This window comes from Orycteropus afer, unplaced genomic scaffold, assembly GCF_000298275.1.
Source record: "Orycteropus afer afer isolate SDZICR_OR568_19922 unplaced genomic scaffold, OryAfe1.0 scaffold00017, whole genome shotgun sequence".
Taxonomy (NCBI): domain Eukaryota; kingdom Metazoa; phylum Chordata; class Mammalia; order Tubulidentata; family Orycteropodidae; genus Orycteropus; species Orycteropus afer.
In genome coordinates this window covers 7,993,092-8,008,580 of record NW_006921604.1, presented here as the reverse complement: position 1 = coordinate 8,008,580, position 15,489 = coordinate 7,993,092, and the positions used below count along the sequence as shown (strand labels likewise).

Below are 15,489 nucleotides of genomic sequence, written 5' to 3'. Positions count from 1 at the left end.
ACTGCCTCGGAAACCCAAGGAGGGGTCACTATGAGTCGGGGCCGACTCGACGGCACATAACAACAACAACAACAAAGAGGCTGGAATATATTTGTTTGTTACAGCAGCACTAGATAACTAAGATACCCTCCATGATATGATCAGCCAATCAGCTGTAAGAAGATTACAGTGGCATGCAACACCCTTACTCAGGTCACAGCCCTGATCTAATGAAAGAGGAGGTTTCCTGTGGCATGGCCTGCATCATCATTTACCTTACAAGAGATAAAAGAACAGAGAGAAGTGAGCAGAGAGAGAGAAACTCAGTACCACCAAGAAAGAAGAGCTGGAAGTAGAGCACATCCTTTAGACCCAGGTCCGTAAACTAAGAACCTCCTAAACCCAGCAAAAGACTGATCCCAAGACACATGAAGATCTCCAAGGAATGCTGGGTCCATGGATGCTAAAAGGAGACAAGGACCTTCTCCCAGAGCTGACAGACGGAGAAAGACTTCCCTTATTGCAAGTGCCCTGAATTCAGACTAGCCTCCTAAACCATAAGTGAAGAAATTTGTTTGTTAAAGCCATCCACTTGTGATATTCCTGTTACAGCAGCACTGGATAAGTGCTGGCAAATGGCAAACAACACACCAGCCACTCCTCGGAAGGAAGGTTGGGCAATCTACTTCCGTAGTGATACTGCCTCAGAAACCCAAGGAGGGGTCATTATGAGTCGGGTCTGACTCCATGGCACATAACCACAACGACAAACAATAGGGTGCATGTGGAAGAGCAATGGGGATGATGATGTTAGAAGGTGCAGAAAACCAAGTAACCAGTGTTATGGAAAGCAGTATCAGAGCCTGAGGCAAAGGGGGAAAAATGTGCAAACCTATGTACATATTTTTATTATATTTTTTTAATGTTTAACTTTTATCCAAAACATTAACTGAAAAAAATATTGAGAAGTAATTAAAACTTACATTATTTTAAGATTAAATATTTTATTTATTTATGTTGTTGTTGTGTGCCATCGAGTTGGACCCGATTCATAGCGACCCTTCCTTGGGTTGTCAAGGCGATATCACTACAGAAGTAGATTGCCCAACCTTCCTTCCGAGGAGTGGCTGGTGGATTTGAATGGCCAGCCTTCTGGTTAGTAGCCAAGTGCCTTAGGCCCTATGCTACCAGAGCTCCTATTTTATTTATACTAAAACATAATTTATTATAATTTTACTACCCAATTTTAATGAAACCAAATTCATCAATAAAAAATATTTTGAAAATATACTTCTGTTTTATCTCATTTTCATTTGAGAGCTGTAAGTTATAATAAATGAAAGTAACTTTGAAAGTGTTGATAAACATTAAACCTTAGCAAGAGCTCTGAATATATTTTCCAAATATTTAAACTTAAAGTAACATCGTGAATTTCAATACACCTAGGTTTCCATTTTTCAGTATATTCTCAACTATTTTGACAATCTGGAAAAAAAAAAACAAAAAAAACTTTTCTTTTGCCTCAGGCTCCAATATGGCTTGGCATAGCACTATTGGAGCCTTTGAAAAACCAAACTCATTGCTGTCAAGTCAGACCTGACTCACAGCAACCCCTCCTTGAGTTTTGGAGGCAGCATCACTACAGAAGTAGATTGCCCAATCTTCCTTAGGGGCAGTGGCTGGTGGGTTTGAACCGCCAGCCTTCTGGTTAGCAGTCAAATGCCTTAGGCACTATGCCACCAAAGCTCCTCAGCCTACCTTTTTTAAAAAACATTAATATTTTGTTCATCATGGATTTTTTGCATTAATTTTTATTTTTTAAAGATTGCATTAAAATACTTATCTTGACTACGGAGGTTTTAGTGTCCCTTTTTACACTGATGTAGAAAATGGGTTAACAGACTAAGTAGTACCCTGATAGGAGCTCTGGTACTGCATTGCCTAAGGCATTGGACTGCTAAGGAGGATGGGGCAATCCACTTCCCTAAAGATTTACCACCTCAGGAACCCAGTAGAGGTCACTATGAGTTGGAATCTACTCAATGCCAGTGGGTTTGGTTTGATTTAGCACCCTGATAGTCAATTATCTGGAATCTGCAAGACAGTAACAGCAGGAAATTTCTTCCTGATTGTCAGGTATGTTAGCTGAACAATGCTCCTCCAACCACTTACCTGATACTCCATTTTCCAAGAGGAGGCACACACTAATCTCCTAAGGAGAGTTAAGGGAGGCCTGAGGAAAATGGTACTGATAAGTGCTTGAAACAGATGATGCAGTGATTGCGAGAGGGAACTGATCACAAACAAGTTTAAATAACCACCTCTGAGGGCCAGTGAGGTTAGAAACCACAAGTTTTCCACACCAAAATAGGTTGTCAAGGATTTCTGGGAAGTTTTTGAGTAGAAGAGGTAGGCTTTCAAATGTTGGCATTTCTGGGGCATTATGATGGACAGAAGAGACAAGATTGCATATTTAAGTTCAGGACTCTCTCCAAAAATGCAGAAGATGTGATCACTGAAATGACATTAGAATGGTAAGCCATGCTCCAAGCATTTTTAAAGAAAATGTTTTTATCCGTAATTTAATTTGTATGCTTCACAGGGCTAGGAGGATGGTAGTTGCTAAAAATGAAACCTATGTAGCTGGATATATTTCCCTTTATATCCAAGAGATACATAGGTCAAAATTAAACCCCATTTTACAGTAATTGGTACACCTTGGGAAGCGGGTGGTATCTCACAATTCCAGTCTTTACCCTAACTGAACCATTGTCCACTAAGTTTAACCTTGTAGATTACTTTAAGTGGGCATATATAATGAATTAGTACTTTTCTTAGACTACTAGCAATCTTGCTTATCAACTGACATTTACTCAAATTTACTGATGTCTACTTCAAAAGGTATTAATTACCTAAAGCAATAATAGTCCCTAGTTAGCTCCACCAGAACTTGTGTCCTTCCTCTTCTTTGGGGCATTAAGAATCTGAATCCACAAAGCATGTCCAAATAGGCTTTGTTGACTCTACCCTCTGTCTTTATCTCCACTTGACAACCTAGACTAGTAACCTAACTGCCTCCTACATACCAGCTCATACCTTCCCCTGGGAGCCTTTACTACACCACTTACGTAAACAGAGGAATCTTTTAAACAGATGTATACTCCCTTATTCCCTAACAGTTCCTGTCTCATACTGAAGCTAGAAATCTGTTTGATAACTAAAATAAATAGGAGGATGGTGGTGGGGATGAGTTTTCTTAGATTTCCAACTAGTCCACTGTGCCACAACATCTAGCAGGGGTTTCCTTCTTGTCTTTTCCTGGTGGTATATATTCAGGGTCTTTGGCACTTTGCAATTCCATCAGCCCAAAAGAAACTGATTACTTTGTGTTCTGCATAACCTTCTACTACTGTTTATCTAAATCATAACCCTATTTCTCATTGATTTTTGTGATGTCATTCTCTGTACCTGTTAAACTCTGACCACATTCCTTGGATGACAGGTGAGATTCACTCAACCTCAATATTCTTCCGTGGCCTTGGCCCTCATAAGGGACATCCCAATCCCACAATTACTGCTTTCTCTGAGGAAGAAGAGCAGTAGAAGGCCCCACTAGAATGTAGGCGTCACTGCAGTCCTCCAGCCAACCTATGCAGCAGAACAGCTCTCTCTTGCAAAGACATGCCTTGACATGCCCAGGGTCACGTCTCCAGAAAGTTCCCAAGTTAGCAAATAACATTGCACTTAGGCCACTTCTCTGGTTGCTAGGCTGACAAATTCACAATTAATTGACAGCCATTAACTATTCCTTTATTCTATATAAATAATACAAATGACACAGTTAGTCCCTACCTACTAATGTATTTCCTAAGGACATGGAACATATTAAGTTATTAAGGTTATAAACTGCACTATTCTCTCAGCATCCAGGTACCTGGAGGGAGTTTTCCTTTCAGTTTCCTTGAATTCCAAGTAATTACACTTTTACCATCCTGTAGGGTCAATGCAGGAAATTCCACACACTCTGTTCTCTCAGCAAATGCATGGAATCTGAAACATGAAGACATTTTCAACATTAGGCTACTAAAATGATATTTGTGCATGTCTATTATTTCTCCTAGGATTTTAAGTTTGTTCTTCTGTGGTGTTATGTTCACTGCTTTCCCTATACCTCTTCAATTCCCACGAGCAAGAGACAGAGAGTACAAGGAAATTGTGAGTGGTTTGGGATTATAACTGATGGCTCTTCATTAGAGAGTAATTAGCTCAAATAGTATTTATTGATCCTTGAAAAAAATGATAGACTGTGCTTATATTTATTCTTTTGTTCTCAGGGTTCCCTCATGTTAATATAGTTTTGACAAGCCAAGAGTCTAATGAAGGGGCCCAGCAGTCCATTTGCTCTGTGGGTTCAGTATATTGAAAATTTGCAGCCCAGGCACCATTCGCTAACTTAACTATTGCTGAAGGGCTTCGGTCAACTTTAATTCAACAAACACAAATTTCACCAGGATCTAATCTCAAGCATTAATTAAAATAATTCATATGTAGGCTAGTTGTTAGGATCTCACTACTCAAAGTGTGTTACAAGGAGCAGCAGCAGCAGCATCACCTGGAAGCAGGTCAGGAATGCAAATTCTCAGGCCCCACCCTAGATCTGCTGAATCAGAAGATGCACTTTAACAAGCTCCCCAGGAGATCCATGTACACTTTAAAGCTTGAGAAGGATGGTGTAACATATAGGGTAATGGGCTCAGGTGCACCCTGAAAGCCAATTATCTGGAATCCAAAAAGTCAATAATAGCAGCGGATTTCTTTCAGATTCGCAGGTGACATCTCTGAGTAATGTTCCTCCAACCACCCAAGAGTTCCACATCTGCCTGTTGCCATTCATTCAACACAAAGAGATCTGAAACACAAGCTGGGAAGGGCAGATGGACAGACTTGGGGAGAGAGGTCAGGGGATCTTGATTGGACCATGGAAAGCCCCGGTCCTATCTATTTCTAAAGGACTGAGACAAGACTAGGATGATGACTTGATGGCAATGAACAACTCAGCCTTTTTCCAACCACCTCTCATTAGACTGACAGCTTCTTAATCTTGCTATGTGTGCCTGCCTCCTGCAGAGCTTCCTTTCTCCTGTGACCTCTTTGCAAGGCAAGGAGGGGAGATGGTTGACTTTTGTCCTGGCAGGTCCCACACCTTGAGTGCCAAGGACTGTGGTACCCAGAACTTTCCACTTTCTGATCTGTTCTCAAATTAGAAAACATAACAAGACAGAAATTTACTCTGGCTGATGACAGAGCCTCACTTGTACAGTAAATGAACATTAAGACAGGCTCTTTGGAGAGTCCACAGAATACAGCACAGTGCCTGAGGTCTGCTGGTTCTGCCCAGACACAGCCTGGGGCACAGGGTGAGCCAGAGTATGCTTGGAGGGTCACTAGGCTGAAGCAGAAAGCTGAGACTCTGAACATGGTGTTACAGTTTACTAACAACTGTATTTCAGCTGCAGCTCAACAGCAGAAAGTGCACTGAGAGAAATTGTGGGTCTGGCAGCGAGCGGAACAGGGCAGAAGCACAATGGTCATGGGGTCAGCGCGCTTGCCAGAGCTCAGTGCCTGTGTACACCTTGTCCTCTCTGCAAATCCCCACCATGCTGCAGTGCCCTGCTTTAAAGCCAACAGCAGAACTGTACTTTCTCCTGTGTCAAATTGCTCCCAGGGTAATTTAGCCAGCCCAGACAAAGTGCTGCCCAGGTTAAGCAAAGGTTCAAGGAAGAGAAGTGGCTCTGCCAGTTACTTTTTTCTCTCTCCAGTAGCAAAGGTGGGGAAGTGAGCCCTTTGTGTATTTGGGAGTGCTCAGGGAATCCAGAATTGAAGCCATGTACCTGATGTTAAAAGATTTCAAAGTGCTTTAAAAGCAGCTGGAGCAAAGATCCTCAGAATTACCAGAGGTTCTGTTGAAAATACAGATTCTTGAGCCCTCTTCAGACCCTGAAAACCAGAATCTTGGGGGCTGTGGCCATGGAATCTGCATTTTATACAAGCTTCCTAGACAGTTCTGCAGACTAAAGAACTAAAATGCCCTGGCTACCACTGTCATCCACTTGGAAGGGATGTAGGAGATCCTGGATAGAGAGGGAGAACAATGTAGAACAAAACTCAAAATCATTTGGAGGGGAAAAAAAAAAAAAAGATGGTTGGGACCACGTTTGCTGGTCCAATAGAGCCTGGTGGAACCACTGAGACTATGGCCCCTAGCTGTCCTTCAGGTCTGGAATTGAACCCACACCTGTGGTTTCCAGCCAAACAAAGTGAGTTAAACATTTACCTCAAGTAGACACACGCCCTGGAAAGAACAATCATGGGAGAAGGAAGGGCTGCTTATGCACAGGGAGACAGCTCAGGGGGCAGGAGAGTATGGAGGGATGGACACTGTGAAGTGGTAACTATGGGGAGGAAGTGGGAGGGGAGCTGTTGCATTGTGGTAAACTGTGGTCAATGACATGAGACAAAGTATATGTGAACTGCTGTATGGAAAGTGAATTTGTTCTGTAAATCTTCACCCAAATCACAATAAATAAAATAAATAAATAAATAAAAGAACTAAAATGCATATTCTTGATCCTCATCTCTATATGTGGTATCAGTCTTTAAGACAAGCTCCCCTGCTATGATACACACTTACATTTGAGCACAAAGTGTTCAAGGGCAGCACTGTACCCATTTCAGATAGGCTAACTTAGGAAACCAAAAAAACAAAACAAAACTCACTGCCATTGACTCGGATCTGACTCATAGTGTTCCCTCCTTGGGTTTCCGAGACGGTATCACTATGGAAGTAGATTACTCAATCTTCCTTCCAAGGAGTGGCTGGTGGGTTTGAACCTCCAGCCCTCTAGTTAACAGTCAAATGCCTTAGGCACTACACCACCAGAGCTCCTAACATAAGAAAACCAAAAACCCAAACCCACTGCCATGGAGTTGGATCCGACTCATAGCAACCCTTCCTTGGGTTTCCAAGGGTTATCACTACAGAAGTAGATTGTCCAATCTTCCTTCCGAGGAGTGGCTGGTGGGTTTCAACCACCAGCCTCCTGGTCAGCAGTCAAATGCCTTAGGCACTACGCCATCAGAGCTCCTTAACTTAGGAAAGGACTGGGTAATTCTCCTCATATAACTATCTGGGCTCTTTCTACAAGGGACCTAAACTCACACAGAGAGAGAAGAAAGGAGAGGTGCATTGAGACTAAAGAATGTACTGGAAAGGGGAAGAAAACAGCAACACATTGATTAGAAAGACCATAAAGAATCCAAGGCCCACTCACTGCTGTTTTCATGGAGGCAGGGACTCACCGTCACCACAAGTACGTTTTCTGCCTACCTGCTGTGGCTCTGGGCACTCAGATCCTTTAAAAAAGCTATAGTGCCTTCTCCTCTGGCATTGAAGGACACTGTGCAGACTGGATACGGGATCTCCAAAGCCTTCTGAAGGAGTAGCTCCTTGGATTCCTCAGGAATGTCCCCCACCACAAAGTAGTAAATGGATTCAATCTGCAAAACAGTGGTACCAATGGTTTATCTCCCTGGCACACCCTAGCCTGGTAGTGGACTCATATACAATACACTTTCTACAAATCTTTTTCTTTTTCTTTCATGAACGAAAACAAAGAACAGCAGCCTGCTCAGTGTTTCATGAGGACATTTGGGAGCCAAAGTCAGGAAATGAGATATTCAAGGCCTAGTGCCAAGATCTATTGGCAGTGGCTACCGTCTCGGGTATTGCATGGGAAGAGTATGGTTGGCAGTTTTGGAGAATAGCTTCCCCTGAGCCTACAAACACATTATACAAGTCAGGAGTGGCTATTTTCAAGTCAACTACCTGAGGAAGTGTTGGCATAGCTACTGTGCACAGGAAGTTTATTAGTCACCTCCTGTGGCAGTGCCAGAATCCTACACTGCAAACTCATCCCTCCTCAGGGAGCTAGAATGTGGGAAGGAGGGCATAGTCCCAGTTGGTTCATTCTCTGTTCTCATTTCACCAGTGAGGAAAGACATGTCTGGGGAGGTGAGAGCTGTGCTGACTTCACACAGCAGGTTGGGAGCCAGGCCCATCCACCCCTGTGCCAGACCATGAGAGAAATGGGAGAATGAACTCTTGTGCCAGGAGCCTCACAACCCCAACTGTACCCTTAAATCAGCCACTCTGGGAGATGCATACCTCACCCAGGTAGGTGACAATCCCAAAGAAGTGCTCTTTCATTAATTTAGAGAGATGTAAAATCCATTCAAGAGGGCCCCCAGTAACAATGGTCCCATCCTGAACCACAGCTACACAGCTCTTTCCCAGGAATTTCCCTTCCATAGTGCTTATCTCTAGGGAGCTCTGGTAGCATAGTGGCTAAGACACTTGCCTGCTAACCAGACGGCTGGCGGTTCAAACCCACCAGCCACTCCTCAGAAGGAAGGTTGGGCAATCCTACTTCCGTAGCAATACTGCCTTGGAAACCCAAGGAGGGGTCGCTATGAGTCGGGTTTGACTCGATGGCACATAACAACAACAACAACAACAGTGCTTATCTCTCTTGTCACTAATAAGTTCTATAACTTGGAGCAAATGGTGTGTCTGTGTGTGTGTAGGTATGTTGTTGTTGTTATGTGCCGTCAAGTCGGACCCAACTCATAGCGACCCTTCCTTGGGTTTCTGAGACAGTATCACTATGGAAGTAGATTGCCCCATCTTCCTTCCGAGGAGTGGCTGGTGGGTTTGAACGGCCAGCCTTCTGGTTAGCAGTCCAGTGCCTTAGGCACTACCTACCAGAGCCCCCGTGTATAGGTATATAATACCTATAAAGAGGTAAAGACAGAGGAATGTCATAAATTTCTTAAATTGCTTTCAGCCAGTCACCTGAGAGGCAAAAGAAAAATACTGAATGGAGAGATCATATTCTCCAGACTACTTCTTAGGCAGTTAATAGGAAAGTTGCATTTTTTATTATTCTTCTAGCAAATGCATTCTATTTCATTCTTTTCCTGGTGCTCAACATTACATTGTGTAAGATGTATTAAATAGGCTCCTACTTAGATATACTTTAATTAATTAGAGTTTTCCAAGCTGTGTCAGTGCCCAATCCACTATGACAACAGGTTCATCCTCTCATAAGGATCTAAAATCACACATGGTCTGAGACGAGGGAATAGACACAAGGAATATATTCTGGAGTATAGGAAATCAATAGAGAGGTGAAGATAAATATCGCCAGGTGGGCTGTCAGCAGCTTCCAATCCCATGCATCTCTGCTGCCCGTCATGCAAATTCAGCTTCTTTGCTCTGGCAGTAACTCAAGAGTCTGAAATCCTTTTGCAGAAATGTTTTTACCTCGAGATTTCATCAAATTAAAAGTTGCTGCCACAGCAGTGAGTCAAAATTTCCTTTTCTTTACTAATGCTATGAGGTTATTCACTATTCATTAAGTTCATTACTCAGTTTCAAATCCTCTTGAATGGATTTAAAATATGTTTTCAGTTCACTCTCCATTATCTGTGATGCAGATTTCCTGGGACATGGGACCACCTATTCCACTCTCACTTTCTGCACATTGCCTTTCTGCCCCTCTTTTCTGCTCACCTAAGGACATATAGAAAATCAGAGAGGAAGATAAATAAGATACCTATCCCTATCCCCTCAAAACTGGCAATATGCTTTTACAGCTAAGGAGAAATGGCTTTGCAACTAACTGCTATTTGGGATGATGTGCTAACATAAATTATTTTATTCAATACTCACAACAATCCTGTGGAATATAAGTTAGTGTTATCATGCCCAGTTTACAGATGAAGAAACTAAGACTGGAAAAAGTGAGCTGACTTGGTCTCACAATTATTAGTAAAGCCAGGCTGCCTGAGCCCATGAACTTCTGTGCTTACTTTCAACCACTCCACTATGGTGGCTCATCATGAAAGGCTGGTCACCTATAAGAAGGGAACATGAACCCCAGGACTATGAAAGTAAGATCACTGGACAGACAGAAGGTGTCAAAGGAAGGCACTGCTTTTACTTCCTTGGCTCCTCCACTATCCAAAGGTGCAGGCTCCTGCCTCCTAATATTGGCTCTGCTGACCAAAAGTTGAGCCCAGGAGGTTGTATGACTTATCTTGGTGAGAATCCTCACTCTCTAACAAGATTGTAGGTAACTCTGAGCTCCTTGAGGGCAAGGGCTAGTCCTGAGGATAAGAAGTAGCATCTAGCCCAGGAGCAGCTACCTCAGTGACCATCATTTCCCTAAATGCTGATTTCTGCTGAATTTGCTAAAACAGTACTTCCAATTACTGGAAAATATTGAGGTACCATTCAGCTTTTTTGGAGTGAGTCAAAAACTCTTGTCACTTCTTATTACATAAAATATAATGAAGCTTTCATGTTTTCATTTGAAATGTATGATTCTGTAATAAACTTCTAGTCATATCTAGGTCATTTGTTTTACAGCTTCACATTGGTGCCTGCATTCTACCAGACTGACAAGTTCTTAACATCCTCACATTCAGAAGTCTGGGAAAAAGGAAGAACTAAATTAGGAGTAGCTGTCTCTACTCAGAGTGCCCTCTGCTCCAGCCTGCCAGAAGTGCTTCCCTCATCCCTAAGGCCTCCAAGTATAAAAAAACTTCACTCTTCAAGTGAGCAAAAATGAAAGTAACCATAAGAACAACTAGAGGTCTAGCAAAATTCTGTCTTATTCCTCATACAATTTTAAACACTGCAGTAGTCAATACTGGCAGGAACTTAGGAGTCTGAAATTCTCTTGCAGAAATGTTTTTACCTTGAATAAGGGAGGGAGGTGGTTTGGAACAGCTGAAGGAGACCATGAAATGAGCAGAGCAGTTTGGAACAACAAAGGGGGACAAACTTGTCTGTCAGTTTGTTGTACTGTGGTGGCTTGAATGTTGCTGTGAGGCTGGAGGCTATGCCACCAGTGTTTCAAATGACAGCAGGATTACCCATGGTGAACAGGTTTCAGAGGAGCTTCCAGATGAAGAAAGACTCAGAAGAAGAGGCCACTCACTTCTCAAAGAATTGGCCAGTGAAAACCTTATGAATAGTGATGAAACACTGTCTGATATATTACTGGAAAACTTTATGGATAGTCTGAAACATTGACCAATATAGTGCCAGAAGATAAGCCCCTCAGGTCACAAGGCACACAAAATATGACTGAGGAAGAGCTGCCTCCTCAGAGTAGAGCTGACCTCAAATGATGTGGATTGAGTAAAGGTTTCAGGACCTCCATTTGCTGATGGGGTATGACTCAAAATTGGAAGAAAGAGCTGCAAACATCCATTAATAATGAGAACATGGAATGTGCAAAGTTATGAATGTAGCAAAATTATAAGTTGTCAAAAATGAAATGGAACGCATAAAGATCAATATTCTAGGCATTAGTGAGCTGAAATGGACTGGTTTTGGCCATTTTGAATCAGACAATCTTATGATCTACTATGTCAGGAATGAGAAATTGAAGAGGAATGGCATGGCATTCATCATCACAAAGAATGTATAAAGATCTATCCTGAAGTACAATGCTGTCAGTGATAGGATAATAGCTGTGGTAGCTATGTTTGTGTGTCAACTTGGCTGGGCGTGGCTGAGTGGCTGGGAAGCTGGTGGTGGTTATTCCCCATGATGAGACTGGCAATCAACTCCATGGTGGGATCTACCACAAGCAGCTGAGTAGCTGCCTTTGGGATGTGGTCTGCTTCCTGTATATGAGAAGTTTTGAGAATGGTCTCTAGCCTATGGCACACTTGGACCCTGCATGTAGCCACGTCATTGCTCAGCAGCCTGCTATGCTCTGCTGACCTTGGGACTTACAATGGACTTAAGTTAATGGCCTGCCATGTGGTTTGGTAACATCGGGACTGTGCCTTTTTACTTGTAACCTTGGGGCTTCTCAGCCTCAGCAGCCAGCAGCTGTCTGAGTGAAGAAATGCCTCTAGCTCCAGTGGGCCAGGAGCAGGAAGCAGAGCTGGACCCCAAGGTTGAGGGGCTTTCACCCAGCCCCTAGTGCCTGGCACTTTGAACTTGGACTTAAAGGCTCCAAATTGTAAGAATAAACTCCTGCTTGTTAAGGCCATCCCATTTGTGGTATTCTTGTCAGAGTGGCACCAGGTAACCAGAAAAATAGCCATATGCCTACAAGGAATACCAGTTAATACTACTATTATTAAAATTTACATACCAATCACCAAAGACAATGATCAGGAAATTGAAGATTTTTATCAACTTCTGCAGTCTGAAATTGACCTAACATGCAATGTAGATGTGTTGATTATCACTGGTGATTGGAATGAAAAAACTGGAAACAAAGAAGAATCACAGTAGTTTGAAAATATGGCCTTGGTGGTACAAATAACACTGCAGATCACATGACAGAATTTTGCAAGACCAACAACTTATTCATTTCAATACCTTTTTTCAACAACATAAATGGCAGCTATATATGTGGAGTTCACCAGATAGAGTACATAGGAATTGGATTGACTACATCTGTGGAAAGAGATGATGGAGAAGCTCACTATCTTCAGCCAAAACAAGGCCAGGAGCTGATTGTGGAACAGACCATCGACTGCTCATATGCAAGTTCAAGTTGAAGCTAAAGACAACTAAAACAAGTCCACAAGAGCCAATGTATGACCTAAATCCCTCTTGAATTTAGAGACCATCTAAATAATAGATTTGATGCATTGAACACTAATGACTGAAAACCGGAGGAATTGTGGAATAACATCAAGAACACCATCCATGAAGAAAGCAAAAAGTCATTAAAAAGACAGGACAGAAAGAAAAGACCACAATGGATGTCAGAAGAGATTCTGAAACTTGCCCCTGAATGGAGAGTAGCTAAAGCAAATGGAAGAATCGACAAGATAAAAGAGCTGAATAGAATATTTCAAAGAACAGCTCAAGAAGACAAAGTCAATTATAATAATGAAATGTGCAAATACCTGGAGTTAGAAAACCAAAAGGGAAGAATATGCTCAGAATTTCTCAAGCTGAAAGAACTGAGGAAGAATTTAAGCCTCGAGTTGTAATACTGAAAGACTCTATCAGAAAAATATTGAATGATGCAGGAAACTTCAAAAGAAGATGGAAAGAATACACAGAGTCACAGTACCAAAAAGAATTGGTCGATGTTCATCCATTTCAGGAGGTTGCATATGATAAAGAACCAATGGCAATGAAGGAATAAGTCAAAGGTGCACTGAAGGAATTGGGAGAAAAAAACAAAAAAAAAAAAAAACAAAAAAAAAAAAAAACCAAGGCTCCAGGAATTGATGGAATACCCATTGAGATGTTTCAACAAATGGATGCCCTACTGGATGCACTCACTAGGCTATGCCAAGACATTTGGAAGACAGCTACCTGGCCAAATGACTGGAAGAGATCCATGTTTATACCCATTCCAAAGAAAGGTGATCCCATAGAATGTGGAAATTATCAAACAATATCAAACAAGTTAATATCACACACAAGTAAAATCCAATAATAATTTGATAACTCAAAAATGGTTGCAGTAGTATATTGACAGAGAACTTTCAGAAATGCAAGCTGGATTCAGAAGGGGACATGGAATGAAGGACATCATTGCTGATGTCTTGGCTGAAAGGAAAGAATACCAGAAACATGTTTACTTGTGTTCTATTGATTATGTTAAAGCATTTGATTGTGTGGATCATAACAAATTATGGATAATATTAAGAAGAATGGTAATTACAGAACACTTAACTGTACTAAGGAGGAACCTGTACATAGACCAGGAGGCTGTTGCTCGAACAGAACAAGAGGACACTGCATGGTTTAAAATCAGGAAGGGAATGTGGCAGGGTTGTATTCTTTTACCATACTTATTCAATCTGTATGCTAAACAAATAATCTGAGAAGCTGGACTATATGAAGAAGAAAGTGGCATCAGGATTGGAGGAAGACTCATTAACAACTTGTGATACGTGGACAACATAACAGTATGGATTACACTTCAATATAAAGAAAACAAAAATCCTCACAACTGGACCAATAAGCAGCATCACGATAAATGGAGAAGATTGAAATTGTCAGACTTCATATTACTTGGTTCTATAATCAACATGAATGGAGCAGCAGTCAAGATATCAGATGACATATTTCATTGGGCAAATCTGCTGGAAAAGACCTCTTTCAAGTGTTGAAGAGCAAAGATGTCTCCTTGAAGGTTAAGGTGCACCTGACCCAAGCCACGGTATTTTCAATTGCCTCAAAAGTATGTGAGAGCTGGACAGTGAATAAGGAAGATCAGAAAAGAGGTGATACTTTTGGGTTGTTGACAAAGAATACTGAAAGTACCATGGATGGCTAAAAGAACTAACAAATCTGTCCTGAAAGAAGTGGAGCCAGAATGCTCTTTGGAAGCGAGAATGGCCAGACTTCATCTCACTTACTCTGGTCACGTTGTCAGAAGGGACCATTCTCTGGAGAATGATATCATGCTTGGTAAAGAAGAGGGTCAACAAAAAAGGGGAAGGTCTTCAATGAGATGGATTGACACAGTGACCGCAATGATGGGCTAAGGTACAGCAAGGATCATGAGGCTGCCACAGGACCAGGCAGTGCTTCGTTCTGTTGTACATAAGGTCACTATGAGTCAGAGGCAACTTGACAGCATCTAACAACAACAGTTTTGACCAACTGTAGATCTTGAGAATCTAACTTCCAGATATCCCCTGTTCCTGTGGCAGCTGTATCCTGGTTCATCCCATTTTGATGTTCTGATCCTTCTCATGGTGGTTACTGCTTCCCATGGTATTGACTTTGCTCATGTCTCAGAGTCCTCCTAATGTCCTTGACCACCACTGACTTTCTGACCTCCCGAGATTTAGGGTCTCTGTACTCACCCACCATCCTCACCAGGGTCATTCAAGGCTCAGCAAATTCACTTGCCTTGTCCCATGCAGACAACTTCCCTTCAAATGAAAAAACTCTAATCTATGCGGGAGCTTCAGGATGGGAATCCTTTGAATCCATATCTAGTCCCCAGCCCTAAGAATATCAACATTATTCCATTTCCATTCCTTCAGTGTTCTGGCTCTTGCTAGGCAGTAGGCCATGAAAAAGAAAACCTTTGATTGCTGTCTGAAACACTGAAAGGAAACACATGAAACGACAGGTTCACAGACTGATGTGGTCAGTCCTTCAGCTTATTATCCAGCAGTGAAGGCCTCTTATGGAATCATGAGTTTGCCTCTCATTCACCCACTCAGTCTTCCAGTGACTATGATTTTAAAAAACAAACAACTAAACATTCTTTCTATCAAATGGATGGATGAGAAGATGAGAGAACGCAAGTAGAAATACAGGTGCCCTCTAGGCAGGGGGACGTGGCTGAAGGCAAAAGTAAAGCCCCTTGAAGTGGGAGGGGAGCTGGTGCATTGTGGTAAATGTAGTCAACGTCATGAGACAAAGTGTATGTGAACTGCTGT

The 15,489-nt window shown here is 42.1% G+C and overlaps 1 protein-coding gene across 1 annotated transcript in view; it reads right to left on the bottom strand.

Moving 5' to 3' along the window:
* Positions 1-15,489, bottom strand: part of VWA3B (von Willebrand factor A domain containing 3B) — a 431,643-nt gene that overhangs the window by 348,101 nt on the left and 68,053 nt on the right. The window contains exons 4-6 of the mRNA XM_042783482.1: positions 9,770-9,776; positions 7,367-7,536; positions 3,914-4,029 (exon numbers count right to left, since the gene is read on the bottom strand). Coding sequence (XP_042639416.1) covers positions 3,914-4,029; positions 7,367-7,536; positions 9,770-9,776 — 293 coding nt within the window. The remainder of the gene's footprint in view (positions 1-3,913; positions 4,030-7,366; positions 7,537-9,769; positions 9,777-15,489) is intronic.